The sequence below is a fragment of the Lagopus muta genome, chromosome 8 (assembly GCF_023343835.1).
Source record: "Lagopus muta isolate bLagMut1 chromosome 8, bLagMut1 primary, whole genome shotgun sequence".
Lineage (NCBI taxonomy): Eukaryota > Metazoa > Chordata > Aves > Galliformes > Phasianidae > Lagopus > Lagopus muta.
The window spans coordinates 29206044-29233437 of NC_064440.1; the positions used below are offsets into that span (position 1 = coordinate 29206044).

Genomic DNA, 27394 nt, shown 5'->3' on the forward strand with positions numbered 1-27394 from the left:
CCGTCGGCGAGCAAATAATAAGCAAGCATGTGATTTTTGGCCACGCTGGCTTTTCCAAGGTGATTAAATAATTTTCTAAATAGCTCTGAGAATGAAGCTGTCTGAAATCCCCGGGGCATTAAGAAATGAACTGCGTACGCACACATTGAAACAGCACAGTCTGGATTCAAATTTACCAAGCGGCGACATAACATTGCTAAGAGAGCAAACACCACTGACAGGAGCTGCTGCTGTCTGGACACACAGGAGGAGGCCCACAGGATGCAGGTGGAGCAGCCCTTCCTGGAGCTATCTTTGGGACCTGGAGACCCCCACCGCCTGTCTGCAGGGCCAGGCGAGGTGAGAGCAGAGCCACCGGGCGCTGGAAGCCATCCCTCCCCATCAGCTCAAGGAAATGTGTGCTTCGTGTTCTGCTCCTTCTCTGCCCACAGAGTTCTTGCTCGTGGTGGTGCGTAGGTGTATGTGAGGGATTTATCCTTTCCCCACTGAATCACGGCAGCACAACATCTTTTCAACCCTTCTGTACAAGCAGAAAAGAGCCCTGCGTTATTTCTCCTCGGTTGCTAGCTGAAGGAGGCACCCAGCAGCCCCCTGACAATGGGCTGCACCCAGCTGGGTGCCAGCACACACTGCCTGGCCCCACAGCCCCCCATGGGGGCAGGGACACCCCTAAGCAGTCTTTCCTGCACCACAGCCAACCCTCAGCTTTGTGCACACACACAGTCCCTATTTCAAAAATTAAACCAATTCTGCAGCTGTTGCTATGGGCAAAGCCATTGTCAGCAGTGGCTGCTTTCCCTTCAGACCCTCATATAAATTGCTTCCTTAGAAAAGTAAGCAAGTTTAGCAATGACGCGGTGAGCTTTTTGGTTCTGTGAGGAACAGGAGCATCCTGAAGTGAAGCCCTGCTGTGTGAGAACTGCTCAGCCTGACAGCTTCTAGCTGAGCTTCATGGACACCCAGCAAGATGCTGAATCCAGTGGGGCCAGCCCGAGTTGACACAGGATGCTCATCCCATGTATCCACGTAGCTCTTGAGCTTCAGCCATCAATCTGCCCAGAGCAAGTGAAAAAAAAAAACAACTAATAATCTCTAATAATCTAAGTGTTTGTGCGGTGATGTTATGTGCAGTCTGGCATATTACCAGTAACTGCCTCGTGGCACATTCTGTCCCACAGTGGCACACTTCAGAAAATAGCACACAGCTCATTGCCTCTTCCATGCCTTCTTCTAGCACAGGGCACGATCACACTCCAAGTGCAGGGGAAAAAAAACGGCAAACGTTGAACTATTTGCTCAGATTTCCCACATCTGAGATCGCGCTTGGGTGGGGAGAAGGTGTGAGGATTGAACCCACCAGGCTGAGTGCTTCTCTCTGCTTCAGACTTGCACACCTCCTCTGCAACTTGGATGGTTTGTTTCCTCCTTTCTCTTTGCACTTCCGCTCCCCGGTTTCTCTCCCCTTTTCCTACCCCATTTCCCACACAATTTCTGTTCTCCAACTCTGTCGCTTCATTCTATCAAGACGTGGGATGCTGTTTAGAAACTGAGCTGAACCAGGGGAGCAGTACAACTGCTGGAGTCAGCCATAGGGCTGGGCAGTGCCATTTTGTCTCCTGACTTCCAAAAGACAGGCCATCACTGCCTCCTATCATCTCACAGCCCTGCTTTGGTCACATCCTCGAGCAAACATAAGGACATCAGTGAGCAAGGGAGCGGTATAACGCAGGCCTGCTGGGCTGCAGCCCCTTGCTGGATTTCATTTCCTCATTTGCCTTGCCCACCACACCTAGCAAGGCCACCCACCCATAGCGGCAGATTCAACCACAGGAGCAGGAAAAGCCTTTGGCCAGCAAGCTGCAGTTCAAAATACTCCCTCCTCTCCCATCCCAAGCCAATTACCTCCCAGTAGAGAAAACAATGGGGGGAGAAAAAGAAAGAAAAACAAGCCTGGGGAAACTGAAGAGTTCTCACGGTGAATTTTATTTTGTAGCAACAATATAAACATGTGAATAAGAACAGGCATCATTTGCAGGGCTGGCCTCTGATCCAGAGTACCCTGAATCCAGCAACCTGCCCAGAGCAGATGCGGGTGAACCTTCCCCGACTCCACTGAACAGCCAAGTTGCAGTCCACCAAGACCCTTGTCATGGAAAGACCAACGCTTGAATATCTGCTATTACCAAACTTATGTGCAATTGTGGAATGTATTAAACCCCCCCACCCTCCTCCCCATCTCCACTCTCAGGGTTTAAAAAAAAACAAAACAAAAAAGGTAGAGCTGCAAACCAGTAAAAAAATTGCTTCCAGCTTGCTGAGACTGAAATGGCCTGTTGGACTTCTAAACTGAAATATCGTTCTAGAGATAACCAAGGGGTGGTGACACAGAGTACTGTATTTACAACTCGAAAATATAACTGTTATGTTCTTTAATTTATAGCAAATTTAATACATTAGTGTTTACAAAATAAGTTCTGGACTCAACTGAAACAGCGTGCTGCTGTTCTTCCTCCTTCCTCTCACTCCAACTGAAAAGACCAGCAGGCTTAAGAGCTTCTTCTGTGATCCACGCACAACAGTTGAGATGGTGACAAAAAGAGCATTTCCTGAATGTCTCAAGGCTTGCTGCTCTATTACTCAAGCTGTATAGTTCAAACCTTAAGCTGTCCTTTAGCAAGTTCCATATATTCTTATGAAAACTACTCAGCTACTAACCAGTGCACTGGCTAACGTTACAAGCCAAAGAATTATCCATACTACTAGCTCACACAACAGGAAAGAGGAAATATAACTACACATTCAATCTCTTATTTCTAACAGCAAAGCTGCAAACTCCATCACTTGAAGTAAGATACTTCAGGAAGTGAAACAGTACCATACAGTTCAAGAAACAATTAAAAAAAACCCCATTTTAATAGTATAAAAAGTTGTTTACCGGTGTTTCTACTATAAAGCTTTGTTCCACAAGTCAAAAGTGATAAAATAATTAGGTATGTTTACAGTGATAAGAGACTGCAGTGTAGACATTTCAGCTCACATTTCGCTGAGCACTTGAGCACGATGGACTGTGACTGAATTAATACACAGCTACGACACAGAGCCAACTGCAGACATGAAATACACACCTGAACGTGGAAATCTACCCATTGCACGGTAACTTATGTCCTTTAACCCTCCTTCACTCCTCCAGAAAACGCTGTAGGAAAAAAACTGCATTCAGAAACTAAGGCATGTAACTATTCTGACTGCAGGAAAGCAATCCTTAACGCGGGAGGTGCACAGAGGAAAGATGGATGCACACAAACGCAGCATGGGAAACTCCAACGTTTTAAGCCCATTATTTGTCCTTAGATAAAATGACATCTGCAAAAGTGAAAACGTACAAAAAAAAAATAAAAACTGTCAAATAAATAAAGAATACGGATGTTACTTCAACACATACATAAAGAAACGTATTGGCATACTGTATGCAGTATACGGTGTATTCATAGAATCACGTGGGCTGGACAACACTTGATAAGGAGTCACATTCTGAAGACGTCGTCCCTCGTCTCTCTCCTCCAAAAGATCTTACTGTTTCTGCATATCAGGAGCAACTTCAGCAATTGTACTGAAACTGACTGATAAACTGAAGGTATATCCAACGGTTACATTTTTCACATCAAATTGGGAACCTCTAATATGGACTCTTCCATATTTTAATTGGCATGTTCTACACTCCTGAACTGTAGATAGGTAGTCTACTGTAAATGCACTATACAAAGGCTGCTGAAACCATTAAAAGTGATGTAACAATAGTAAGTGTCAAGAACATCTGCTATGATACAGAACCGGGCTCTAGGTCTACCGAACGCTATACCCACATAACATTTTAAACCAGAAGATACATTTTCCATCTTCCTTTTCTCCTACAAACACTGTTGCAAACTTGCTGTTTACTGTGCCACGATGTTCACGCTCCTACTTCTTCAAGGATTTGTAATTCTAATGTTTAACAACCAGGTCTATGCTAGGTACACTTAAAGTAGACACTGAAATTTCAAGTAAAATGAACTGTAGCCACATCTACTAGACTCTATACATGTCCCAACATCTAGATTTACTTTGATAAGTTATACAAATACATAATACATTCTTAAATAATGTAGACCCACAATATTAATTTGTGAATCTTTCCACGTTATAAAACCAACTTTAACAGGAATGTTTATCCACCTGTATTACTGTTTAGTTTGCAGTGTCTTTTGCTTTTCTGTTTCCACAGATTACTGGACCAGTTCTTATGCTTTGGCTATTGAAATCTCTTATTTGAATGAGGCAACACTGGTTATTAAGGCTGTTTTTCCTTCTCTCGTGAAGTTTCACTCCTTATAATGACACTGGTTTCCAGAACAGGATGACTATCTTGTGTCCTCAGGTTCTGTTTTGATGACCTTCCTTTCAATGTTGTTAAAAGCTGAGTGAGGAAAATCCTTTAAGATACCAAGGCCTTCTGCGTTTAAAAAAAGAAAAGAAAGAAAGAGAGATGTTAAAAACACTGCTTGGGAACAAATGTATTCTGTTCTTACTTCAAGAAAAAAAAAAAGGGTCCACTAACTGTACGTACACTGTGAGTTGAATAAATGGATAAACTCTTGGCCTTCCTACTGGGCTTTAACCTATCTGGGTTACAACCTCATTTACATTATGGCAATGACAATCATCCCCACAGATGTAATTCCATTCTCCCTAGGAGCAGGACTTAGTGGAGACTACACTAGAAATTTGAAAGGCACATTTCACCTGGTGATTGAGACAGTCAAATTGCAAAAATAAATAAAAGGAACTGAGCTCTCAGCACTCCAAAATGAGACATGCAAGATTCTTCTTCTCCTTCAATAACCTCTTTCCCATTGCACTTGCCAAACTCAGATGAGATTTTATTATTGTTCCTAAAGCTGTAAGAATCTCAAGAATCCCTGGCTTTATCTTAGGAGCCAACTGTGAAACTGAAACCACCCATGCACCAAGGATTCTTGCTGTCTTGTGTGAAACTTAAGAGTTTCTCCCACAGCCACAGGGAAACAACAAGATAAACTTGAGTAGAAGTTAGTGAATGGGACACAGTTCAAAGCACACATAGCATGATACAGAGTACAGAAAGAGCACCAGGCAGGACAGGAAGTCTTTTTATGAAAACTACATTTACAGTTTGATTCCTTTGTACAGGCTGAAGCCCTATTACAATCAATGAGAGATTGCAGAATAAGTACTTAACAGCAGAACTTTGGGTCAATACCTCCCTCAGGACAGACACATGCCAGAACTTGTTTATCTTAATCTAGCGACTGCATCTTCTAAGTTTATCCCAAATAACAGGAAATCTGTTTCTAGATTAAGAAGTAACACCGCTCCTGAAGCTCTGTCTGAAGCCTTGGTTGAGAAGTTACATGCGAGGAGCTGCACACTGAGCTGCCTTCTTCATTCAGGAGACAGCTCACATTGAATGGTTAATCAAAGGTTCTGTAAGAAACAGTGGTTAAATTACAAGGGACAGCACCAACCTGAGGACTGGGACTTAGCCTCACCACCAGGGTAAAGCCGGATCAATTCACTGCACAGAGGTTTTCCAACATGCTGCTCTCCATCAAGTGAAATGTGCTGCAACTGTCTACTGGGAAGATTTGACATCCGGAGATTCAGCGGCCTTTCACCTGGAAGCAGTTCACAGTGAAATACGGATGCATTAACAAGAAAGCAATAATAAGAAACAAAAATCAAAACAGACTAATTTGGTCAGGAATCCCAAATTTTGGCTGCTGGGAGGCTTTCTAGCAGAACAACTGTTATATGAATATGCTGGTATGCAGACTACTCCACAGGCAGTGGATACTTCTATATCCATGCAAGTATCTCTCATTCTGCTCAAGAAGCCCACTGACATCCCATAAATTCCCAGTGCCACTGCGCAGTGGATAAATGGTATAAAGCAACACACAACATCAAGAAGAGCTGGTTGCACACACCTACTCTTTCTGTGCACTTGTATACGGCACTGCATCATCAACATACACAAATGGAAACAGACGTTTCAATGCTTACTGCTTTCATTCCTTTAGTTCCTCCCTCTACTGCTTCTTTAAAAAAAAAATCTAGCTTTAAAAAAAAAACCAAACAAATAAACAAAAATTCATCTGCTTGCATTTCTTGTCCATACTTTACATTTTCTCCCATTTCACAGCACCCAAACAGAAATCTAAACAGAAACCGGTCAAACAAACTAAACATTCCTAAGATTAATGCAGGCTGGCAAATGGCCAGTTGGTAAATCAAACAGATCACCACAAAACTATAACCTTCTGAAGAACAAGCTACTACAAACATTATAAGAATCTGCTTGCTTCTAAGGAATTTACATAGTAATTTACATAGCCAGCTACTCAAGTTTTGTTCCTAGACTGCACAGGTAAGTTAAAAAAAAAAAAAAAAAAAAAAGAGGGGGTGGGGGGGAAATGGATGGTACCAACTCCATTATCAGCTTTACCTTCCATCTCCACAAAGGAAGAGAACAAATGAAATGCAACAGCCTGAACGCTGCTCTATTTTCAAAGCTTAGGATAAAACTAGAGACAAGCACTGCCCTCACTAACAGCAATTCTCCCTACCTTCTTCCCTCCCTGAACGTTAGCTGTAGGGAAAGCAGTTTGCCCAGCTGCATGACAGTAACAGAGCAGAATCTGGCTGTACACCTCAGTGTGTTATTTACACTGTAAGCACCTTAGGGCAGAGATCTTGTCTTGTCCATTCAGTGCTCAGTGCTCTGTTTGTGCTATTTTAGATAAATAACACCACTGACAAAGATTGTGTAACTTCAGATGCATTTGCTGACAGCAACACCGTGCCTGGAAGCTACTATACCTTGTCCATCAACATTATCTAATGACATGCCATTGGGGCTGTGCTCTTCTGAGTTTTGCCTGTAACACCCTGTGGAAAGACGTCTCTCTAATCCAGCCTGGTTGCAAAGAAACTCCATCTGTTTTGCCATCACCTTTTCAGACTGCAAATAAAGCATACATACATCTTTTGAGTCAAAACATGGAAAAAACAATATCAGATGATAAGACTAGCAGCCTAGATGTAGATTTTTGTTGACTCATATGTACAGATGTGTGCTTTACAGTTTCTTCAAATCTATCAAGTAAACAAAGTATTTTTGCACCCATAAAAATTTTCATACTGTTCAAGTGAGTCACTCAGGAATGCTTAAAATCCAAGTTGCAGTTCATCCATGCAAAAATGCAACACTAAATTCTGTTCTTAGAAAACACATTGAAAACACACTTTCTGTGCTTTAGAGCTGTGAGTTACGTGAAGAGAATCTCAAGAGAAGTGAAAAATAATGTCTTAGCTCTGCTCAAATACATGTATTCACAAAGTACTCCAAGAGCGATGGCAACATCTGCTAAAAACTTATGCCAAGATTTCACCAGACATCTTGGAATCTTTATTTTAGGAAACAGCACTATACGAGCATAAAAATCTGCCATTCTGAAAGTGTAGGATGACAGTATGTTTGTGGGGGATAAAGGTGTGAAATGTCTGTCTAGAAGAAGAACAAGACCTATACACCTCTCGAGAGTGAAATTAAACAATGCAGCGCAACGTGGGAGGAAATGGCGTCTGAATGTTTGTCATTGAATCCAACGCCAAGAAAATTCTAGCTTCCAGTTTGATCTTGTTCTTAAGAATGTAAATAAGCATTTTGCAGGAAAAAAAAAAAGAAAAAAAAACACAAGTCAATAATGCTTGTTTAGAAGAGCCGTCATGAACATGAGAACACTAAGCGTATCAAATCAACCCCAAGGATCAACAGGAGAAATTTCATTTCTATTCCAGGTTAACCTACTGTAATCCTACTGTTTCAACTCGTACAGATGCCCACTAAAAAGAAGTGATGTCATCTTTCAGAGTACCCAGCTTTTCCTGGTAGATGACCAAAGTCGTGCCTTCCCACGCTCTTCTTCTGCTCAGTTCAACACTTAAATGTGGTGACAACCTAACAGAGCAGAAAAAGCAGAGCTTCTCCAGCACAGCCATGACCCTGACAGGAGGGTAACAACACCAGTGATAACTTACTCTGCTTAGAGGTCATCAGGTTCTGCAGAAGAACGCTGACAGCTCAAGCTTGGTATTGGGAATTAAGTTAAAAAGGAAACAATTTTCAAATGGTTTAATTCCAACTGTGCTTTAATTTTGCTACTCTGTCAGTCCTGTTACTACTTTCGAACTGAAAAGCTATTTTTAAAAGAGTAAAATATTTAACATTTGACTTCTGTCATCTTTGATGTTTAACTGCAACAGAAAGAACAGAAGTGCAATAATTGTTGTGGTCACCATAGAATAATACCACAGAAGCTGAAGGTCCACCTGAGTTTAAAACAAATCTCAATTCCACAATTGCACAGCAGTGACCAATGACCAAAAGCACATAAAGCCAAGTTTGTTTCATCATTATGTGACATCAGAAATGTAGCACAGCTGCTTTTTGATGCAGTAAAATGAACAGAATTTTCATGACTGGATACTGCTTTGCAATAGAAGAATGCACGAGCCAGGGTAACATATCTAGTCTCAGAAAACAGAAGAGTTGATCCCAAACAAAATCTTACACGAAAATTCCATGATTACATTTGCCTTCAAGGCTGGGATACACTACAGAAAAGAGAAAGAACTGGAAACCTGCCTTCACCTATTAAATGCCTTCTGAAACGTGAAAATGCTGGACTCCTACCAAGCTGGATGTTATTGAGAAAGGGAATGTATCCTTTTAGATCCAGAGGTTCTCTATTTCCTAAGTCTAATGGACTTTTCTTTTAAAAAGAAATGTCAGAACCAAGGATTCCAAGATCTCCTACTCCATTTATTCTCTAAATGCAACAAGTTTCCATTTACAGTGAATAATTCAAGTACACAGTACAAACTGTACCAATAGTACCCAATAGGCCACTTCATTTCCTCCAGCCCTCTAAGCTACATTCTGCCTTCTCAGAGCAAACAAGGTTAAAGGTGGAACACTGTCAGAAGAGTTTCAGAAGCTAATTACAAATTAAGAGTGACACAATCACAGATACGCTAGGTAGCCTTTGAAAATTGAAGCTAATTCCTTTAGTCATCGAACCAATACGTCAAAATCAATGTACAAAGACCTGGTCTATAGCATTCACAGTGTAGTGCTGTTAATTTACCTGGGAATTCAGAGCTGCCGAATCCTCACTCTTTCCCTTAGCCAAAGCAAGCGGCATTTTGTCTGGCTGATAGAGCGTTTGGACTGCGTCCTGGAAGTCAGGATAACCATCCTATTGAGCACAAGAAGAAACCAAACACCAAGAGAAAGGCATGATTAATTTTTCCCACACCCCATCTCTCTGCATACTCAAAGGAACACCGCAACCCAACCCAAACTGATCGCTCTGGAGCTCAGATGTCTGTGCTAACCACAATATTTAAGTTTGTCTCTACAATGCACACAGTCTCTCTACAGTACCCACTATACATCTAACGTCCCATACACAGACAACCGTATTTCTCACAGTTCTCACAGGTGAATTCAGACTATTGCTGTCACTGACGTAAACTAGCTTTGCCAGGTAGATTCAGGCCCATCATTTCTGTTGCTCCTTACATACAGCAGCTTTGGAGATTAAGAAATCAAATCTACATGTAAGTCAAAGACCAGGGCACAGCAGATGGCTATACTAACCTTGAGAAACTGAGTGAAACCTCGCAAAACTCAACATACCACACGTAGAAACCATACTAGTGTAACCAAATGAAACACGCTGCAAAGATTTTAGGTACTTGGGAAACCAGGATTCAAGAATTCTTTCAGCCTCAAACGGTTATGACATGCAAATCTCTCTTGCAGCTTGCATATGTACAAATAAAGCAAATAAAGTTTGTGTGAAAGCCTGCCAGACTTCATTACAATACATAAATCATCCGAGCAATGGTTCAAGATGAAAAACTTATCCTGCTTGGCACTAAAGACCATGTAAAGCAGATGAACATCCATAAACATCTACAAAGGCAGAGTGGAGGTGACTTCAGATCTGAGAAAATACTAAAGAACTTAAAATAGACTCAAACCTGAAAACAGTGACATTTGTAACTGAGTATTCAAGTACCATGAGTAGTACAGTTATCGTAACTATCATTTTGGCTTTTGGAGGCAAGTGTATGCAAGCAAAAACATTTTTGACAATAGCCAAACAAATATGTTACCATCCAAGAAAGCTGAACTGAGGCCTTCCAGAAAAATCACAGGAAAGACTACAAGGTCTGCGCAAACTGGGGGCTGCACACCAACCTGAACAGCTGTGGCCAAAACACTGAGTGCAGCATAATGCCAATAAATTATTCCTTATGCTTCAGGAGAAAAAAAAGTAACGTGTGAATCATTGCATAAGGCTTTTATCCACCCAACATACTCCCTTGGGGAAAAATAAACACGATAAGTATGTAAAATTTCATAACCAGGTAAACTGCCACAAAGCAGCTCATCCTCTAGAAACAAAGACTTTGCAGTGCATTTCCATGAGCGCTGACCATTTTCATACAGTTAGACCTGAATTTGTTTGGGAAAAAAATCACTGTGTGTAGGAAGATGAAAAGCAAACACACAAGAACGTATCGCCGAGGATCCTATTTTAGTAACCAATCAGGAACACGTTCTTCACCATCTATCTGTGGTCACAGCCCATATAACAGCAAAGGCTGTTTCCTACAAGCAGGCCTCCCCGCATGCTGCTGAGACCAACCGTCACCCATCACTCCTGCCTATGGTTCTCGGATGACAATGCAAGAGTGGAGCGGCACCCTGCAGGCCTTCCCTGCTGCTGGCTGCTCCCACTCGCAGTGCGGTGCTGCTGAGGGCTGCTTTGCACCACGTCTGCCTCGCCGCTCCCTTCCCTCCTCACGCCAGAGGAGCCCGCTTCGTGCAGCACCGCCGTTCTGTTTTGCTGCGCCGCTGCTCAGTTGTTTTTCAAGAGGCTTCTTGCAGCAGATGTTCCCAGTCCCACATGTGCTTTTTGCTCTCTCTAATGACATTTTTTTCCTATGCAAACAGTAGACTCTACTGCTTCTGCCATTTTCGAGAAAAACAGCCAAATCCCACACTTACGCTGATTTGCTTTTCAACTGTCTCAGCAAAGATGGGAGGTGGGCCTTTTCTCTCTCTCTCCCCCTTCATCCATACTGGCACCAGGGGAAGACATTTCCTCACAGCCTCCACTTCTCCCTTCCTTCCTGCATCTCCCCCAGAGCACTGTGAAATCAGCTTTTGCAAGCCTTCCCCACCCATCTCCTTCAGCTGAACGGAAACGCTGGCACGGAACAGTTCCTTTCTGCCACAAGCCCAGGGACAAAAAGGCCACGTTTGGTTCTCCGCTTCTCTCCTTTCTTAGCTGTCGGTGGTGTATCTGAGAGCAGAACCCCATCAATCCCAACAAAGAGCAGCACGATGCTGAGCAGCCCTTCCCTCTGAGCCCACTGCGTGATACACCTGTGACTTATTTTGCCTTTTAAGTGCTGCCCCAACAGCTCATCGCTTTGAGTGCTGTTGGTACTGAGTCACGGAAGATGACAAATTAAGGGGTGCCCCTGCCCCACAACACCTATGTGGATGAGACAGAAGAGGTAGCACCGCTTCCGCCCCCATGCATCTATTCTGCCTTCTCTCCAAAGCAGACTTAGGAAATGCAACTCCTTTCTATTTTTCTCTTGTAACAACAACTGGTTCTAAAGCCCAATTCATTCCACTCCTTTTTTCACTCCCTCTGCACCTTTAGTCTCTCATTTGCCTGGAATTTTTTCCCCCCCTTCTCCTCTGTACACTTCACTCCCACAGCTTGCCCACCCACTCTGTGAATAAGAGGGGGAGAGCACACAGGGGAAGAGAGAGGCTTTTACAGGTAATTTGATGTAATTCATGGCATATTGTTTCTTTGTAATGCTTATGTGAGTTTCATATTCATAAAGAGGATAAATGTACATCGGCGGCTGTAACCCAGCAATGTTTAAGCTTGCACACACAGCTCTGCTGGCACACGTGTGACCTTCAGAGTTTTGTAGGGTTGTTTTTTTTCTTTTCTTTTGCATGTTATTATATTTCAGGAAATTAACTCATCTTTACTAAGCCATCTATCACAGTATGGAAAAAAGGGCGTGAAACCTTTCAAAATTCAGGCTCGTATTTTACATTACGCTTTCCAGAGACACGAGTGACTAATGGGCAAAGGAATGGTGAATCAGAACACAGAGGGCAGCCTTAGAACACAAGCACAGAACGACCTTCACAAAAAAAAAGGAAAAGAAAGCAAAGCCAGAGCTAGCAGTACCAAGTCACCTACATTCTGATCCACTGCATCCAAATATTAGCATGACAGCCAGCTAACTGAGCCACGGTCGTTCAGAAACAGGATGAAGATTATTCACCCAGAAAGGAAAAAACAGATTCACAGTGCTTACTGCCACTCTCATTTTACTGAAAACGTTATGATCTCTTTTCCAAAATGTAACCCCTAAGAGCCCAAGGTATCAGACCACTCAAATCTGATCAGCAGGAGTGACCTCCTGAGTCATACTGCCTCTTCCCCTCCCAGCACCTTTGAAAAAAGCTACCTAGTTCACAATGTACCTCAGAGTCACAACAAACCACAGCAACAATTGACTTTGGGGAGCCCAGCAGACTCCCCTTGTACAGAAAGAGGCATTTATGTTGATAATGACAGCTGGCATTTCATAGTTAATAACGCTATCTTGTTATATGAAAATCCATTTCATTTAGCTTAATTTTCTATTTCTTATTTTGGAGACAGTCTTATTTCTAAAGCAGTGATTTGCACAACTAAGACACCAAATTTGCATATGCATTTTAAAATATGACTGTCAATTGTAGATAAAAACAAAACCAAGTAAACATCCATCCTCAGAATTACTGAACTAAATAGTCCCTTGAGAAAGCAGAGCTGCCAGACCCATCATTCAAAAACTAAGAGAATGCAGATTCCCTAGGGTTGTCCCAGTCCTCCCTCTTCCCAGGTTTTTCACTGCTTTTTAATTTTACTTTTTCTTTCAATGAAGATCCCACAGAAAAAAAGCACCTCCCTTAGTGTGTCACTTCACTTACTTGCTCATCATCAATTCTCACTGAATGAAGGAAAAGCTTTCTAACGCTGAAATCTAATTGTCTGTGAAGCACTATTTCAAGCAGAGGAGGAGCAACTCCCCACCAGCTCTTACGAATTAAGGCTAGGCTGGACAAAAGAGAAGGGAGAACCAAACAACCACCTTGCAACAAATCAGTCAAGGCTGGCAACAGAGTGAAGGCACATAAAATCATTTAATAAAGCTTCTCCCAGCTCTTTCCTATAGATTGAAGAGCAGGCAGAGGTCAAAGCACACCTCAACACATCTAAATGGCATTACAGAATTATTATGAAAGCTACAAGTAAATTCTCAATGTGCATGTGTGCTTGGCTTTCTTTAAACTCAAACTACAACTGTACGCACGCTGGTGGAACTGAAACAGCAGTAACAAAAGAACACACCTATGTACCTATTCAGAACTGCCTTTTCAAAGCTAAGTGCTCCCGCTGGGGTTTGCTGCACAGGGAAAGCCCTTGTACAGGTAACAAAGCTGGAAAAATGAGAGCCTTGTGTTTGGTGCATCATTTACCACAGATCGTGTTACACATTCCAGAATGCTATAAAGCTTCCCTCTGCAGTTAAAGAATATCACATATCTGCATGACATGCAATTCTAGCTCAGCCCCAGCTTACATTCTAATGTGCATTTATATCTGCACCTCTTGGAGCAGGCAGCACAATGAAAACCCCATAAGACCAGCAACAAATTAGAGACCCGTGTAAAAATTAGACAGCAATTTGTTTAAAAAATGAGAAAGGAAGATCTGCTCTTCTTACAAGTTACACAAGTGCACGTATTTACCATCATGTGCTTATTTGTTTGAGTAAGTGACTTATTAAAAGCCCTCAGATTTACTTCCCAGCAGTGGCAACTTGACAAAAAGCAGAACACTCATTTCCCTAAGCAAAACCTTGTGCAACTGTATTTATCAGCCAGGGGTACACGTGCTTTAGGCCCAAAATTAATTGCAAAATCCAGTAAATTAACACTACAAGCAGAATCATGTATGTTGCTTTTAGCCAGCTTTTGATTTTTCAATAGTATCTCTCCTTTAGCTTATTGCACAGTCAGAGCTCACCAATATTCCCCCATCAATCTGTACCCAGAACTCTGCAGTCTGGACAAGATGAGAAGTTGACTCAAGCAACTTAAAAACAAAAAAGAACCACAACCTAACTAAAGAAGAGAAAAAAACCAAAACCACTAAAAAACCCATCAACCCATCCCACCTAACACCGACATCTAAGCAAGAGGCTTTATGGGAAGACATTTCCTACAGCACTTGAGTTTGTTCCACCACAGAATATCACTTAGTCCCATTCCTCCTCCTCTTACACATCGTGAGCACAAAACACTGAGAGCACCTTTACCATAAAGCAAATTATCCCTGCTCCTACAGATTTCTCTAACAAGCATGTACATTTTCAGAGATTCCAGCAGAGGTTCTCACCCTCACTCTTAGACCCATCAAGTGTGTGCCAAATACTGTTCTGACAAAGCTCCTTCAACAGATCCCTTCAAAACACACACATTTTAGCACGCATGGATTGAAATACAGGAGCCACAATACTGTACCTCTATTTTGATTCTCTTTGGTGACAGTTCATCCCTTTCTCCACATTTAGATCTAGAAGAGAAGACATTCGTTATTAGTAAACAGAAGGTTAACCCTGATCACCAGAGATGATAATGAGAAACAGTCAAGGAATAAAAAAGTAAGGCAAGGAGAAGTCGGATGCACAGAAAAGCATGCAATTCACTTGGACTCGGCATTAAAAGCCATTTGAGCACAGAGGAGAAGTATACAAGTGCCTTGTGTTGTTTTCAGAAGTGTCAGAAGACTCATGCACTCTCATTCTGAACAGAAAGGAAATCTGCCTGAGCACAGAGAATCACAGAAATGCCTTTTACTTTGACTACCCAGAATGGATTTGTATTTACATATAATCATCATGGAAGGAAGGAGATTAAAACAAAAAAAACAAACCACAAAAAGCCTCCAGAAGTGTTATGAAAACATACATGGAAAGGATATCGCAATAAAGGTCAGAGTAAAAATGTGAAAGCAATGCATAGAAAGTATCCGGAAGTAATAAATACGAAGGAAAGTTCATTTTTAATTGTAATCAGAAGCTATTAAGCATTTGCTGTTATTCCACAGCAGTTCACCTAACAGAACATTAACAACTGAAATTAGAACTCTGCTTCAGTTTTTTTTCAACCAAGTTCATAAGACACTCCCTACGATCTTATCTTTCTCATTCCCTGGAAACCAGCAAACTCAGTCTGCAATGTAAAAACAACCACCACCACCACCACCAAACCCAAAAACGCGGCATATTAGGAAGCTTTTGGCTACTCTGCCTATTTACATTAACCCTGAAACACTCAAATGCCTCCTATACTTGAAACGCTACCCTCTCAGATGCCTTTGCACCTGCACTATCACTGCCAAATCTGTGCACCAGAGAACAAATAAAAAGGTGATTCAAGACAGCTAAATCTGAGCAGTTTAAAAGCTTCAAGACTTATACAGCACTTTCCTACCTTACTTGGAAGAGCACTTTGCTAGCTAGAGAGCAAGAAGAAAGAGTCTCTTGTGCTTGAGAAGAAATGCTGTGAAACTGATTAAGTGAAGGTCTTTAGAATGAATTAAAGCCTTACTTGGTGGTCCTGTAAGTATACTTGTACGTAACTTCTCGAGAGATTTGCCGAGCTAGCGCGAAGAGTTCATCTCTCCTGGTCAGCAGCGCGTTATCTTTCACACACAGCTGAGCAGCTGCTTCGTTAACTGTTAGCTGGAAACCAAAGACAAAAACACATCTGTGATTCCAAATACTTTCACCCTCTACCTTCGTACCCACTTCTGAAATACTAAAAGATTTCAACAGCAAGCAAGATTACTTATAGTGGTAAACTAAACCCTGGATGGTTTCTTCCATTTATCTATATCCTTAATACACAAAAGCTTCTGAGAAAAGATACAAAGTGCACTGAACGTTCTTTAAAGTCAAGCATTATTGAAATACCCTCGATGTGCTCTGCTTGTGCCTCAACCCAGCGTTAATTAAATCTCTGTGTAAGACAGGAGCTCTGAGCATTCACACTGGTTGGCTCCCAAAGCCTGGTTTACAGGGAGTACTATTTTTATAACTGCAATATGCCCCGGACTTGAAAAAAAATCTGACAGTGTGGGTACAGATGGCTTTCCCTGGTGAATACAGCATACATTCCGTAGAAGGTGATGGTTTAAGAAAGGATGAAACTTTTTTTTAGCGATGCTTCTCACCCTGGTGTTTGTGAAGACTATCTTCAGACATGAATCAAATCTAACTAGTTTCAAGGATGTTTTCCCAAGCCTGCTGGGACACATTTCTAGTGGCTCTGCTGCTGGCAATAGTTTGATAAAGGGAAAAAAAAAAAAAAAAAAGCCTTAAGGCTCAAAATGGTTTCATAATGTACTTCAGATGCCTATAGAAAGTGGTGATACTGCCAGCAACTGTAACAGCTTAACAACATCGCAGTCTGAAAAGGCACACCATCAGCACTATGGACAATCAATGTAATTATTGATGTCATGAGAAAAACCCACACCGGGATGCAGGAAAAAAAGATTCCTCCTGCTCCTTCCACAGCAAATGGGCTGATGAGACATTTTCACTTCTTCCTTAACTAAAGAACAGCCAGCAATCGTCACGAGGCGTAACAGCAAGAGGACAGCATAACAATACTGCAGGTACTTCTTGCAGAGGGCACACATATCTTTTATTTTTCAAAAGGAAGCTGCTCTGCACAGGCTTGGCTTCTCACAGGTGAGCTCAGACCGGCTGCTGCCATCAGCAATACATTCTGTGTTAGTCTCAGAGTAATAAACATTGAAAGTCAGCTAGGTTATTTCAAGCACACTGAGATACTCTTCACAGGCCAAATTGTGGCATCCCTGGTCCCTGCATGGCTGAGGTGGCAGTGCAGAGTGGCAGCAGGTCAGTGTGTAGGCTGACATGCTTGAAGGTAGGCACAAACACACAAGGAGCCTCAAATGCTAGGGGTCCTAATGCCAGGATGTGCTTTTTTACCTCACTATCTATCACACTGCAGAGCACTGCTCCTGAATTAAACGGGAGCTTAGCAGCTCACCTGAACCACTGCACCACCATCCCTGAAGGACAGAAGCTGTCACACGACACGAGGAGCACACCATCCTTAAGCAGAGCTCCTGATGTCAGCCAAAAGAGAAATTTTGTCTAATGCCACACTAGTTCACCAGGGAGGATGGAAAAAACATGCATCAGCAGAGCTGAGACTCTCAGCAGCCAGCACGCAGTGAAACCTCACAAGGAACACAACTGTTCTTGCTATTTCATAAGCATTTTTTCCTCTTCTTCAGCACAAAAGCCTCTGATCTGATTAAGACATTTCCTGTGATACCTGAATGCTAAGCAGAGCACAAACATATCTTTAACAGGCCAGCTGGATATGTGACCTGAACTTTCAGTCTCCGTGCAGACAACAAATGCCCCACAGAGATAGATGCACACGGAAGCTGAAGTTCACTCTGTGCAACATCTCTAGGTTACTACGCTCCTACAGAACAACATGCTAAAATAACCAACTATTACCCATTTGAGAGGAACTGTTGCTATAATGGCTACCTTTTTCAGAAAGAACCCAGGAAAAATAATACAAAAATAAAAGGTTAATACAGCACCTATGGCAAGAATTACCATCCAAAGCAGGTGCTAATTTCTGTCAGAGTGATAGCTATTACTTTGCACAGGATGAATAATATGACTGATGTTTACAACATAATTCAAAGTATTTTTTATCCCTCAACAAAGGTTGCAAAGAGCAAAAAACGGCTGAACATTCTGGGTACTTGTAGACAAATGCTGTTTATCCTAATACATAAGAAAAGACAAATGTTTGTTTGTTGATCTTTCCTGGTTTCTCCTCTGAGGTCAGATGCAGACTACTGAACTGCATCATGGCTTCCTGCCTTTTCAGGAGGCACGATCCTGCTGTGAGAAAGTACAGTATGCCTGAATAGTACGATTCTGTATGCTAGAAGCCTTGATGACAGAGCAGTACGTGACCGTACAGGCTCTACAGCCAAGGATGGGTACATTCCCATCTGATGGGGTTTATAGTCTTCCCCCCCTCCCCCTCCACCCTCCTTCTACCCACTTAGAATCACATAATTAGATACTAAGCCTTACTGTTCTGGTGAGTCAACAAAAGAAAAAGGAAGACACTGAGTTAGACAGAATTTATTGCTTGTATTTCTTACTCCTGTTTCTCACACTACTAAACAGGATTTTTTCAGTTTTATAGGTACCCAGACAAGTACTGAAACACCAACACGCAAATTACAGATCTGACTCAAACATGCCAGAGTCACTGAGTACAAGGCCGTGCCTCACACGCATCCTTCCTTCACTCCAACTTCAGACACGACTCGCTCTCCCGCCTGAAAAGCTGTGCAATACCGAGACAATGGGATGGATAAAGGACAGCATGTTTACTAGTTTTAGAGCCTCTTTTTTTCAAAGACTTTGCATTAGATTAGATAAGTGCCTCACACAGATAATGCTACCAACAGCACATACTTCAGAACAGCTCAGCAGTTCCAGTTCTCACTGGTCTCTAATGCCTGCTCAAGTCCCTTGGGATACCACAGAGTTCACACAGTAACAGAAAGCTCTCAGTTACTTACCACCAAGTTTAAGGCAAGTCTGCATGCAACTCCACACTGCTTGAGGAGTCAGAAGTGCCCTGCTCTTTACCGTAAGAAGCAATGCACTACTCAAGCTTTTTAAATTCACAGAGAAGTTTATTCAGCTGCTCACTGCCAGCTGCAAGGAGAAACTTGGAACTGCAAGGCAGGAGGAGAGTCTTGGAATGTATTAACATGTGCAGAAACATCACATCCGGACGAGCAGAAACTTACCTCCCCGCTCGTTTAAGGTCCTTCCTTCAGAGCATCTAAATGCTGAAGTCATTGAAAATAAAAATCCACTGAAATTGAATTCACAAAAAGGCAAACTCTGGTTTACCAAACTGCAAACAACAAATAGTCTCAGGGGTCATTCAGTATCTGTGCCTTTTGTGCTTTAACGCAGAAATGGGAGAAAAATGTTTGAGACAAAACTTAGTGATATCCAGCCTCTTTAAGCAAACAGTAAACCAGTTATGAGCAAATTCCTCTTGTTTGCATGTGTGCAGCTCCCATCAAGTTCAGCGAGGCCTCACATGCGTAAGTGAGGCACAAGTCAACCACATACTCCTTTGATCCCATGCCCTTAGTCATAATAGCGATAGAAATATTTCCTAAAGCCAAACCATGCTCTCATACCAGCTTTAAACATGGTTTTACAATGATCTGTACAGCTGCACTACGACACAGTCACAGGGCAGAGCAGTCCTCCTTCCTTCCAGTCCTTTGGCACCCTGCTCCTCCAAACGAGCACCCACTGCTCACACTGCCAACTTCGGAGAGCCCAGCACACCTAACACACACACTGACCCCCACCCCCCAGTGCCCACCTTGCTGTCTGAGGAGATGTCTGCCCAGATTCCTTTCAGACTAATTTCTTCAGCTCCTATTCCACAAAGAGATGGAAGAAGTGCATGGCTGCACGTGCTGTGCTGCAGACCTTGACTGCACCCACCCTCAAGTGAGGAGAAGCCTTTTCTCCCAGTCCTGACTGCAGCAACACACATGGGGCACCTCACAATTTAGCCTCTCAAATCCTGCCTTCACCTCATAAGCCACATGTTCTGTTACAGGAGAGACTTCTGCAAGGACAGGGAGAACGGCTACATTTATATTTGTTCTTGCATATCGGAACTCTATACATCATATGCACAGACATAGTCACAAAGCAAATAAGTGAAAGGTGTGCAACTGAAACATGCAGTGCAAACATGACTTACTAATGACAAGTCTCCATGAGGTATCTCCCTGCTCTGCTGTTCAACTCCTTGTAAAGTCACTGCTAGTAATGCACGCTGTCTTTCAAGTAAAAATACATAAGCAGGAATGCAAAGAAAAATTTTGTTTTCTGTCCATGAAGTCAAAAACACAAAGAGAATCTTGTTTCAGGAGTAGAACTATGGGTAACATACCTACCAAACTTCCTCTTGAAGTGAAAAAAGGCTAAAGCCAATACAGCTTTTTTGGCACTCCTGTAGCATAAACACTGCCTTCCCTTTTGGGAGCTCAGTCTTACATGCCAAATTTTAAATCCAACTGAAATTTTGCAATCTCTGTTAACTGTAAAAATGCTGATGCAGCATTAATATCAACAGTTGTTCTGGCACTGCTTCGACTTAATGTTTGTTCTCCTCTTGTACTGTACTTCAGCATTAGGGAACTATTCCCAACACAGACACACCTATCGTGTTACAACATACGCAGCACGAGCCTCAAGAAAGCCAGAATCGAAGCGAAAGAGGCCTGCATGGACTGTTAAGGACAGGAAGGAACAGATACTAAGCAGGTATTGATGGAAAAATCTTCAGAGCACAGTCACCCATCGTTACTGGAGGCAGTAATGTTTCTCCTCACAACTCTCACTGTCTGCACTTGGCTTGGCTGGCCCAAGATCACTGTGTTCCCTGAAGAACGTGCCATAGGTTGTATCATTAAGTTTCATCCTTGCCCAAACACCACAAGAACACCCCACCAGGTTAGGAACCTCATCCTCAGAACCCTATTTACTTCATGAGTTACAGAGAAGGGTCCAGAGCAGAGTGTAGCAACCAAGCCAGGTCATTCTGTTACCAGACACAAGTTGTCTTAGTTATTAGTCTCCTAAACAACCAGCTTATGCTCAAAAGGCCCAAGGGAATACGAAGACAAGACTGGTATAAAAAGGTGTTGAGTGCCTAGAGTCCCAAGGAACATGCTCAGTGCAACACCAGTGTGCTATTTCAGTGCTTAAACCCTCTGTCTCAACGACTGTAGCAGTGACTGAGCATTCTGAGGACATAAAGCTGAAGTCAGTGGTATGCACTCACACGCACTCACACACACTCACACACACTCACACACACTCACACACACTCACACACACTCACACACACTCACACACACTCACACACACTCACACACACTCACACACACTCACACACACTCACGGGTGTTTCTCTTTCACCCAAGACTATTCCCGGGCAGAGCTGGAGACGTCTCTTGCAAGACACGCAGCTCTCATTATCCAATCAAGAGTGCCCATTGAAAGTGTGCTCTATAAACAGGACCTCACAGAAAGTGCAAAAATAGGGGAGGAAGCCCACTGTTGCTCAAGGGACTTTACCTCGTGGAGAGTAAGATGCTTGCCATCCTTTCTTTTTGAGTCAAATCTGCCATATATTGCACTGTACTTCCTGATTTCCTCCTCTTTGTGAGGGTCCTCATCGCTCATCTCAAAGATGTGACCAATCATCTTTGCCAGTTTCTTATTTGTTTTCAGTAACTCCTTGACTTCATTCAAGTCACTTTTGGGCAAGGAGGGAACCATACGTTCTACGCATTCAGCAACTGACAGAGCAGCAGCGGCATCCAGCGTCTCGCTGTTCTCCTTTGGTGAAGCGGGAGAGCCGAGGTCAGCCGGGGAAAGGCTATGCTCGCTCTCTGTCGTGTGGTGTCCTTGCCAGAGCCTCGGCTCGCTGCTGCTCTGTAGTGATAAGCTCCCCACCACATCAGATTTGCTCGCACCCACGCTCTGCACGCAAGTTGTGGCAGCGCATTTTGGAATCTTCAAGTGAGGCTCTCTGGCAGCGCTGTTCCGTTCGTAACTACTGCAGGATATCCCCAGCCACGCAGGAGACCCTTCTGGCAGTTTATAGATCGGAATGCTGCTGACTGGTAAGGAAGTGAGAGGCTGGTTAAAAAGACCAGGGTTTGTCACCCAGTCCCTCAGGGCCTTCTGCAACCGTCGCACGTGAAGCGGCTTGCTCGCCATGCCTACCAGAGCCATTATCTCCAAAAACTCCTCTTCACCGGCTTCACAGAGCTGCTGGACGTCATCACCACCCTGCTGAATGAAGGCATCGAAGTAGAACAAGAGATTTGCTTTTTGTAGTATTCGATACAGCTGCAGTTCCCCAAGGGTTCTGGGTAGCGCTGACGCCATCACGGATGACAGAACCTGCAGACAGCAAAAGCACAGAGAAGATGAACATCAGAATGCTGACACTCAGATGCATTTCCCCCCTACACCTTTCCTTACGACTGTCAACTGAAAGGATTGTTCTTTTTTTCCCCCTCTCATTACAAGAACACATATGGAAATGATAAAATCGGTGATAATTCTCTTTTTCGTTGACCAGTTAATATCTTATCAAACAAGAGACTCAGCTGAAACATTTGTGAAAAAACAAATCAGTAGATAGTTGCGATGCACCTACAAAGAAGATGATTCAAACACAAAACCAGCTTGTTTTCAGCATTCCCACTTCATGTTTGTTCCCAAGAATGTCATTCAATATTGCTCACTGCTTCTATTCCACTTTTGTTTTTTTAATATCTTCAGATCAAAACGATCACAGAAGAATTACTGAGTACTTGATCCTCTGAACAAAATAAAAATACAGTTTTGATTCCCCTTAATTCTCAAATCGTCTTCCTCCATGTCAATTTGGAGGACTGTAAGAGGAAATCAGAAAAAGCAAGCAATGCTTCACAGAACCGCAGAGAATGAACGAAGCTGGATCTGTGAGGGACTGCTTCAGAACCAAGCATTTCTACCATTTTTACCACTTCATATACACAGGATCCAATACCTCTGCTCATCTTAATCACAGTAGCAACATCCACAGACGAAAAAAGAACTCTGATGGATTCCAACACACACGGCTTAAAAACATGACTTGGGATTCACCTGCCTGTTTCATTTGCTAACAGCAGTGGATCATCGATAGCTACGAGATGAAATAGCACTCGGCTATACAGCAATTGCACTCCAAAAGCTCCCAAGAGACAAACAGCAGCAGTCGCCTGTCCTTGTTGCTGCAGGAAAGCCATTTGTACAGGTTTCAGCTTGGGAGAACGGTGTTACTGTAAAACCCACGTTATCCACAATAATCCCACAAATAAGAAACCCTTCAGAGAACTCTAAGATCTCACACTTACACAGCGGCTTTCACAACTACAAGCAGATAATTTCCAGTATTAGTGTATTAAGCTAAACCACCAATCGATAAGACCTAACGCATGCAATTTGCAGTTGGTTCTGAAGGTAACAGAACTAAAACACACAACTGGTCTGCTAGCATTACTGTGCCTCTGCTATCACATCATGCTTCAATAGAAAACATAGTAGCACCCCAAAATCTGCAGCTGGAGAACACAACGGGGGGAAGCCAGTTTAATGAAACGCAAAAAAAATATACCCTCAGCACAGGACTGGCAGAGGAATGAATATATCTTTACGTATCTACTAACAAAAATCAAAATTAGTCGGCCAACAAAGTTCACAAAGATGCGTGTGGCAGTGATAGGATACATACCAACTATCTCCCCAGGAAGAAAATAAAGGCCTGAAAAATAAAAGAGCTGCACATCTTGTCCTTTAAAGTTCTGCAGAGCAGAACTGACAGCAGTAGCTGTTGGATGTAAGCAGTCACCCCAAGGGCCTGCTGCTGAGACCTACACCTACCAGGCTGTGTGCTTGGAAACTCAAGGTGCAACTGGAATGCCAAAGAGCTGCGTGTTTTTAGACATAGAGCTGAACTGTATAAAATCATTCATTGCAGAACAACAGTTCAGTACTGTCTACACTCCAAGATGGGAGCAGCAATAAGGAAACGAGGCACACTGCTTAAGGAAATTCTTGAAGCAGCACATAATCCTGTATTCTAAAAGCTGTCATTACTTCTCGGAAGTTCTTAGAAAAACCCTCCAATTCCATGCAGACTTTGACAGGACAACACTAACGGCCCACAGATCAGCAGCACTTCAGCAAACCGTTCCTACCCTCCTGCTTCAAATGATGTTGTCTTTTTCTTATCAATACCACAAATCAATTTGTTTATATAACTGCTACGGGAATACCCATTTTCTCTGAAAGACATCCATCTCTGCATCGAATCTACATACATCTACATAAACGGGCTTTGTGTGGAAAACCAAATTGAATTCTGAGACGAAGGTGGCAGCGAAATTACACACAGCCCAAGCGCTCCAGGCAAGGCATGGAGCTAATTTTTCCAGCCCACGGCCTGGAAGGAGCAACCATAGCCCATGAGCAGCCTTTACCTAGAGGCTCTAATCAACACATCTCCTCATGACAGATAAAACTGGATTAATATGTACTATGGAGGCGTCAGCAGTGAGTCCACAGTTCAGACTGCGCTGAGGTTTGCATTTAAAGCAAGACTGAAATCCCCTTGTTTCATACTTTGAAGACCAATTCTGCTTTCCAAATTTAGTACAGTAACTCCTCAGAGGGCCACGCAAATTTTCCAATGTAAGCTCGCTCCTAATTTCCGCAGAGCAGACGTTTTTAAACACTCCCCCTTTCGACCTCCCTTCTCCTCTCATCAAGCTGAGCTCCTCCAGTTGGACCACGCTCACCCCGACAACATCCCAAGCACTTGAGAGCTTTCCCAACAGGGCAGCCCTGCTCCCTGCCATCTGTGCTGCCTGCCCAGCCTCTCCCAGCCCGCTCCCCAGGTCAGCTCTGTGCAGCCAGGGAGGCAGTGAGCTGGTCCACCTGGAATTGTGAGACGGGAAACAGGAGAAGCAGCAACAAAGGTTTGCTGAGACAGCAGTGTGGCATTCCAAGAATCAGGAGCCCCTAACCCAAAGGGCACAGTGCTGCTATCACTGCTTGTCTGTTGGGCAACACCAGCCGCAGAGCACCCGCTCATCGGGGTACCACTGCTACCCATCTCTCATGAGATGTTTAAACAGCTTCTCTGAGGCAAAAAGGAGGGTGGGAGGGTAGGAACGGTTTGCTTCTCACCCTTGCTGCCATTTCGGAGAGCAGCAGGGACAGCACGTTTGGGACAAAGGCTAGGCACGAAGAAGGGTTATGCAATGGGCAGACAGTGAGAAGCAGACACCACAAATTGCATATGCTCCTCAGCAGGGAGAGCACCTCAGGAGGCCCTGGGGCATCAGGGGCATTCCTATTCTTCTTCTTCCGTGGCCACCCCAAATGAGCTGCTCTGGGAGCAGCAACACAAGAGGCTTCTCTGATGCCCACCTGAATGCCGTGCTGCTGTACAGCAAGCGTTCGAACCTGCTGAGCCCATCCAGCTGCCAGCCCTCACAGCAAAGGGCTGCAACGCGAGATGAGTACGAGGGGCTACAAGGATACGCGTTCATCCTTTACATTTTCCATGCACAGAACAATGAAGCCAGGAAATTCACAGTGGCAGAAAAAGCAGTCTGGAGCACAGGTCGGGCTGCACGCCGTGCCAGCCGTACAGGAACCAGGAAATCACGGCTCAGACCCGCGCTGCCCTCGCCCAGGCTGCGCTCCACGCCTCCTCCCTCGCCCCTACCGCCCCCACCCTATCGCTGACCGCAGCGGGGCCGTGGGAGCGGAGGGCAGCGCAGCAAACGCCGCCAGCCCCGTCCCCATCCACAGCCCAACCCAACCGCCTCTTCGTAGGTACCGCCGCACGCCGACGGGACCCGAGCGTCACCGATTCAATAGGAAGAGGGGGAAACACGCATTCCCGTATTCGAGGCAAAAGTCACCGTTTCATAATACATCTCCATCACTTGGGGCGTTCTGAAGTCCCTGAGGACGCGCCGGGTTCAGAGCTGAGCGCCGCGCTTTGCATATTCATCGCCTTTTGCAGCGTTTCCAGAGGACTTTCAGCAAGAGAGGAAAATTACACGGAGCTGCAGCAGCAGCAGCGAGACTTTGCAAATTAAACAAGTCTCGTCTGGCTCCGAGATGTGCCAAAATACAGCCTAGCTGGCGGGCTCCCCGCTCGGGCACTGAGCTGCAACTCTTAACAAACCGAAACACGCGGCAATCGCGTGAGGGCACAGCAGCGCTCCGCACCGCCTCGCTCACCGCCGCCGCTCCCGCACGGCGGCCCCAATGCCCCCAGCAGCGCCTCGGCACCGCCCCCCCGTCCCGCTCCGCTCTCCCCCGGCTCAGCGCTCCGCCCGGCCCGCCCCCGCTGGAGCGGGCGCCGCGGGGCCGCTTTTCGCCCGCGGGGCCGCCGCCCGGCCCGGCCCGGTCCCGCACGTACCCCGCGGTAGGCCTCCGCCGCGGGCCGCCCGCGGCTCCCCTCGCCGCCGTCCCGGCGCCGCAGCCTCAGCCCCGCCGAAGTTCCTGCCAGCGCCCCCCCGGCCCGGGCTCCTCCTTTCCCATGGACGGGGCGGCCGGGCGAGCCCGTCCTCGCTGCCGCTGCCGCTACCGCCGCCGGGAGGGAGGGGGGCCGCGCGGCCGCCCCGCCGCCCAGCTCCGCGCTCGCTCGGAGACCGAGGGGAGGAAGGAGGCAGGGAGGGAAGGAAGGAGGGAGCGGCCTGCGCCGCCCGCGCCGTCACGTGGGGAGGTCCCGCGCGCGCTCCGCCGCCCCCTCGCCCACGCGCGGCCGCCGCGTGACGCAGAGCCCGGCGGGGGCCGCCGCCGCGCGGGGGCGGGAGCGGCAGAGGGAGCGGCGCGGGGAGAGCGGCACCGCCCGCCGGACCCCGCGCCTCGCCGGGCCTAAAAGTTTCCCGAAGAGGGAGCCCGCGGGGAGCGGCGCGGCCCCGCCTCGCTCCGGGCGCTCCGCCGTTCCCATGAGAAAGCCGAGCCGCGCGCTGCCCGGCGAGACCGCAAAAATGCGCGCGGCGCTGCCTCCTCCCTCCCACTCCGACGGGTTTTGCATGCGCCTCGAGGCGCTGCAGCCGCGGCGATTAAAGCTGTCGAATATGACGGCTAGCGCGCTGCCGTCGGGTGCCCATCCTCAACGCGCCGTTTGCGCAGCCGCTGACCGCGCTGCCGAGAGCCGCCGGTCCGCCAACCCGCCCCGCCTCGTGTGCGCACGGCGTGGCTCCGGGGGCGCGGCCCACGCTGCGAGGCCGGCGGCCGCTCCGTCGTCTCCCTCGGCCGATGTGACGGCGCTGGGCAGAAAGCCAGGGGCTGCCGAGGAGGAGAACGGAGGTTTTCCTCAGCGAGGAGCGGGAAAGCGTGCTGTCGTTTTGTAGCGCCGTCCCAGAGGGGACGCAGCGCTGCTCTCATCCTGCTCTAAAGACCC

At 45.2% G+C, this 27394-nt stretch overlaps 1 protein-coding gene across 4 annotated transcripts; it reads right to left on the reverse strand.

Annotated features, from left to right (window-relative positions):
- Positions 1 to 1964: 1964 nt before the first annotated feature.
- NAB1 (NGFI-A binding protein 1) lies at positions 1965 to 26655 on the reverse strand. Of its 4 annotated transcripts, none has more exons than XM_048952910.1 (8): positions 26405 to 26655; positions 21505 to 22338; positions 15854 to 15987; positions 14765 to 14816; positions 9228 to 9338; positions 6898 to 7039; positions 5544 to 5693; positions 1965 to 4492 (listed from the first exon to the last, which is right to left on the reverse strand). In XM_048952910.1, the coding sequence occupies exons 2-8, from the start codon at positions 22321 to 22323 to the stop codon at positions 4401 to 4403; spliced, it is 1500 nt and encodes a 499-aa protein (XP_048808867.1). In that variant the 5' UTR covers positions 22324 to 22338; positions 26405 to 26655; the 3' UTR covers positions 1965 to 4400. The 4 variants fall into 4 exon arrangements, with proteins under 4 accessions (XP_048808867.1, XP_048808865.1, XP_048808869.1 ...); XM_048952908.1 differs by lacking the exon at positions 26405 to 26655 and adding an exon at positions 25899 to 26264; XM_048952912.1 differs by lacking the exon at positions 26405 to 26655 and adding an exon at positions 25899 to 26262 and having other exon boundaries at positions 22159 to 22338.
- Positions 26656 to 27394: the final 739 nt, after the last annotated feature.

Excerpts from the sequence above, each read along its gene's own strand:
- NAB1 (XM_048952908.1), bottom strand. The coding sequence starts at position 25,919 with ATGGAGATGTATTATGAAACG. Across the intron at positions 9,339-14,764 it reads CAAAGAGAATCAAAATAGAG|GATGGTTATCCTGACTTCCA; the intron begins GTACAGTATTGT and ends TGTGCTCAATAG. Across the intron at positions 4,493-5,543 it reads GGCTAAGTCCCAGTCCTCAG|AAGGCCTTGGTATCTTAAAG; the intron begins GTTGGTGCTGTC and ends TTTTAAACGCAG.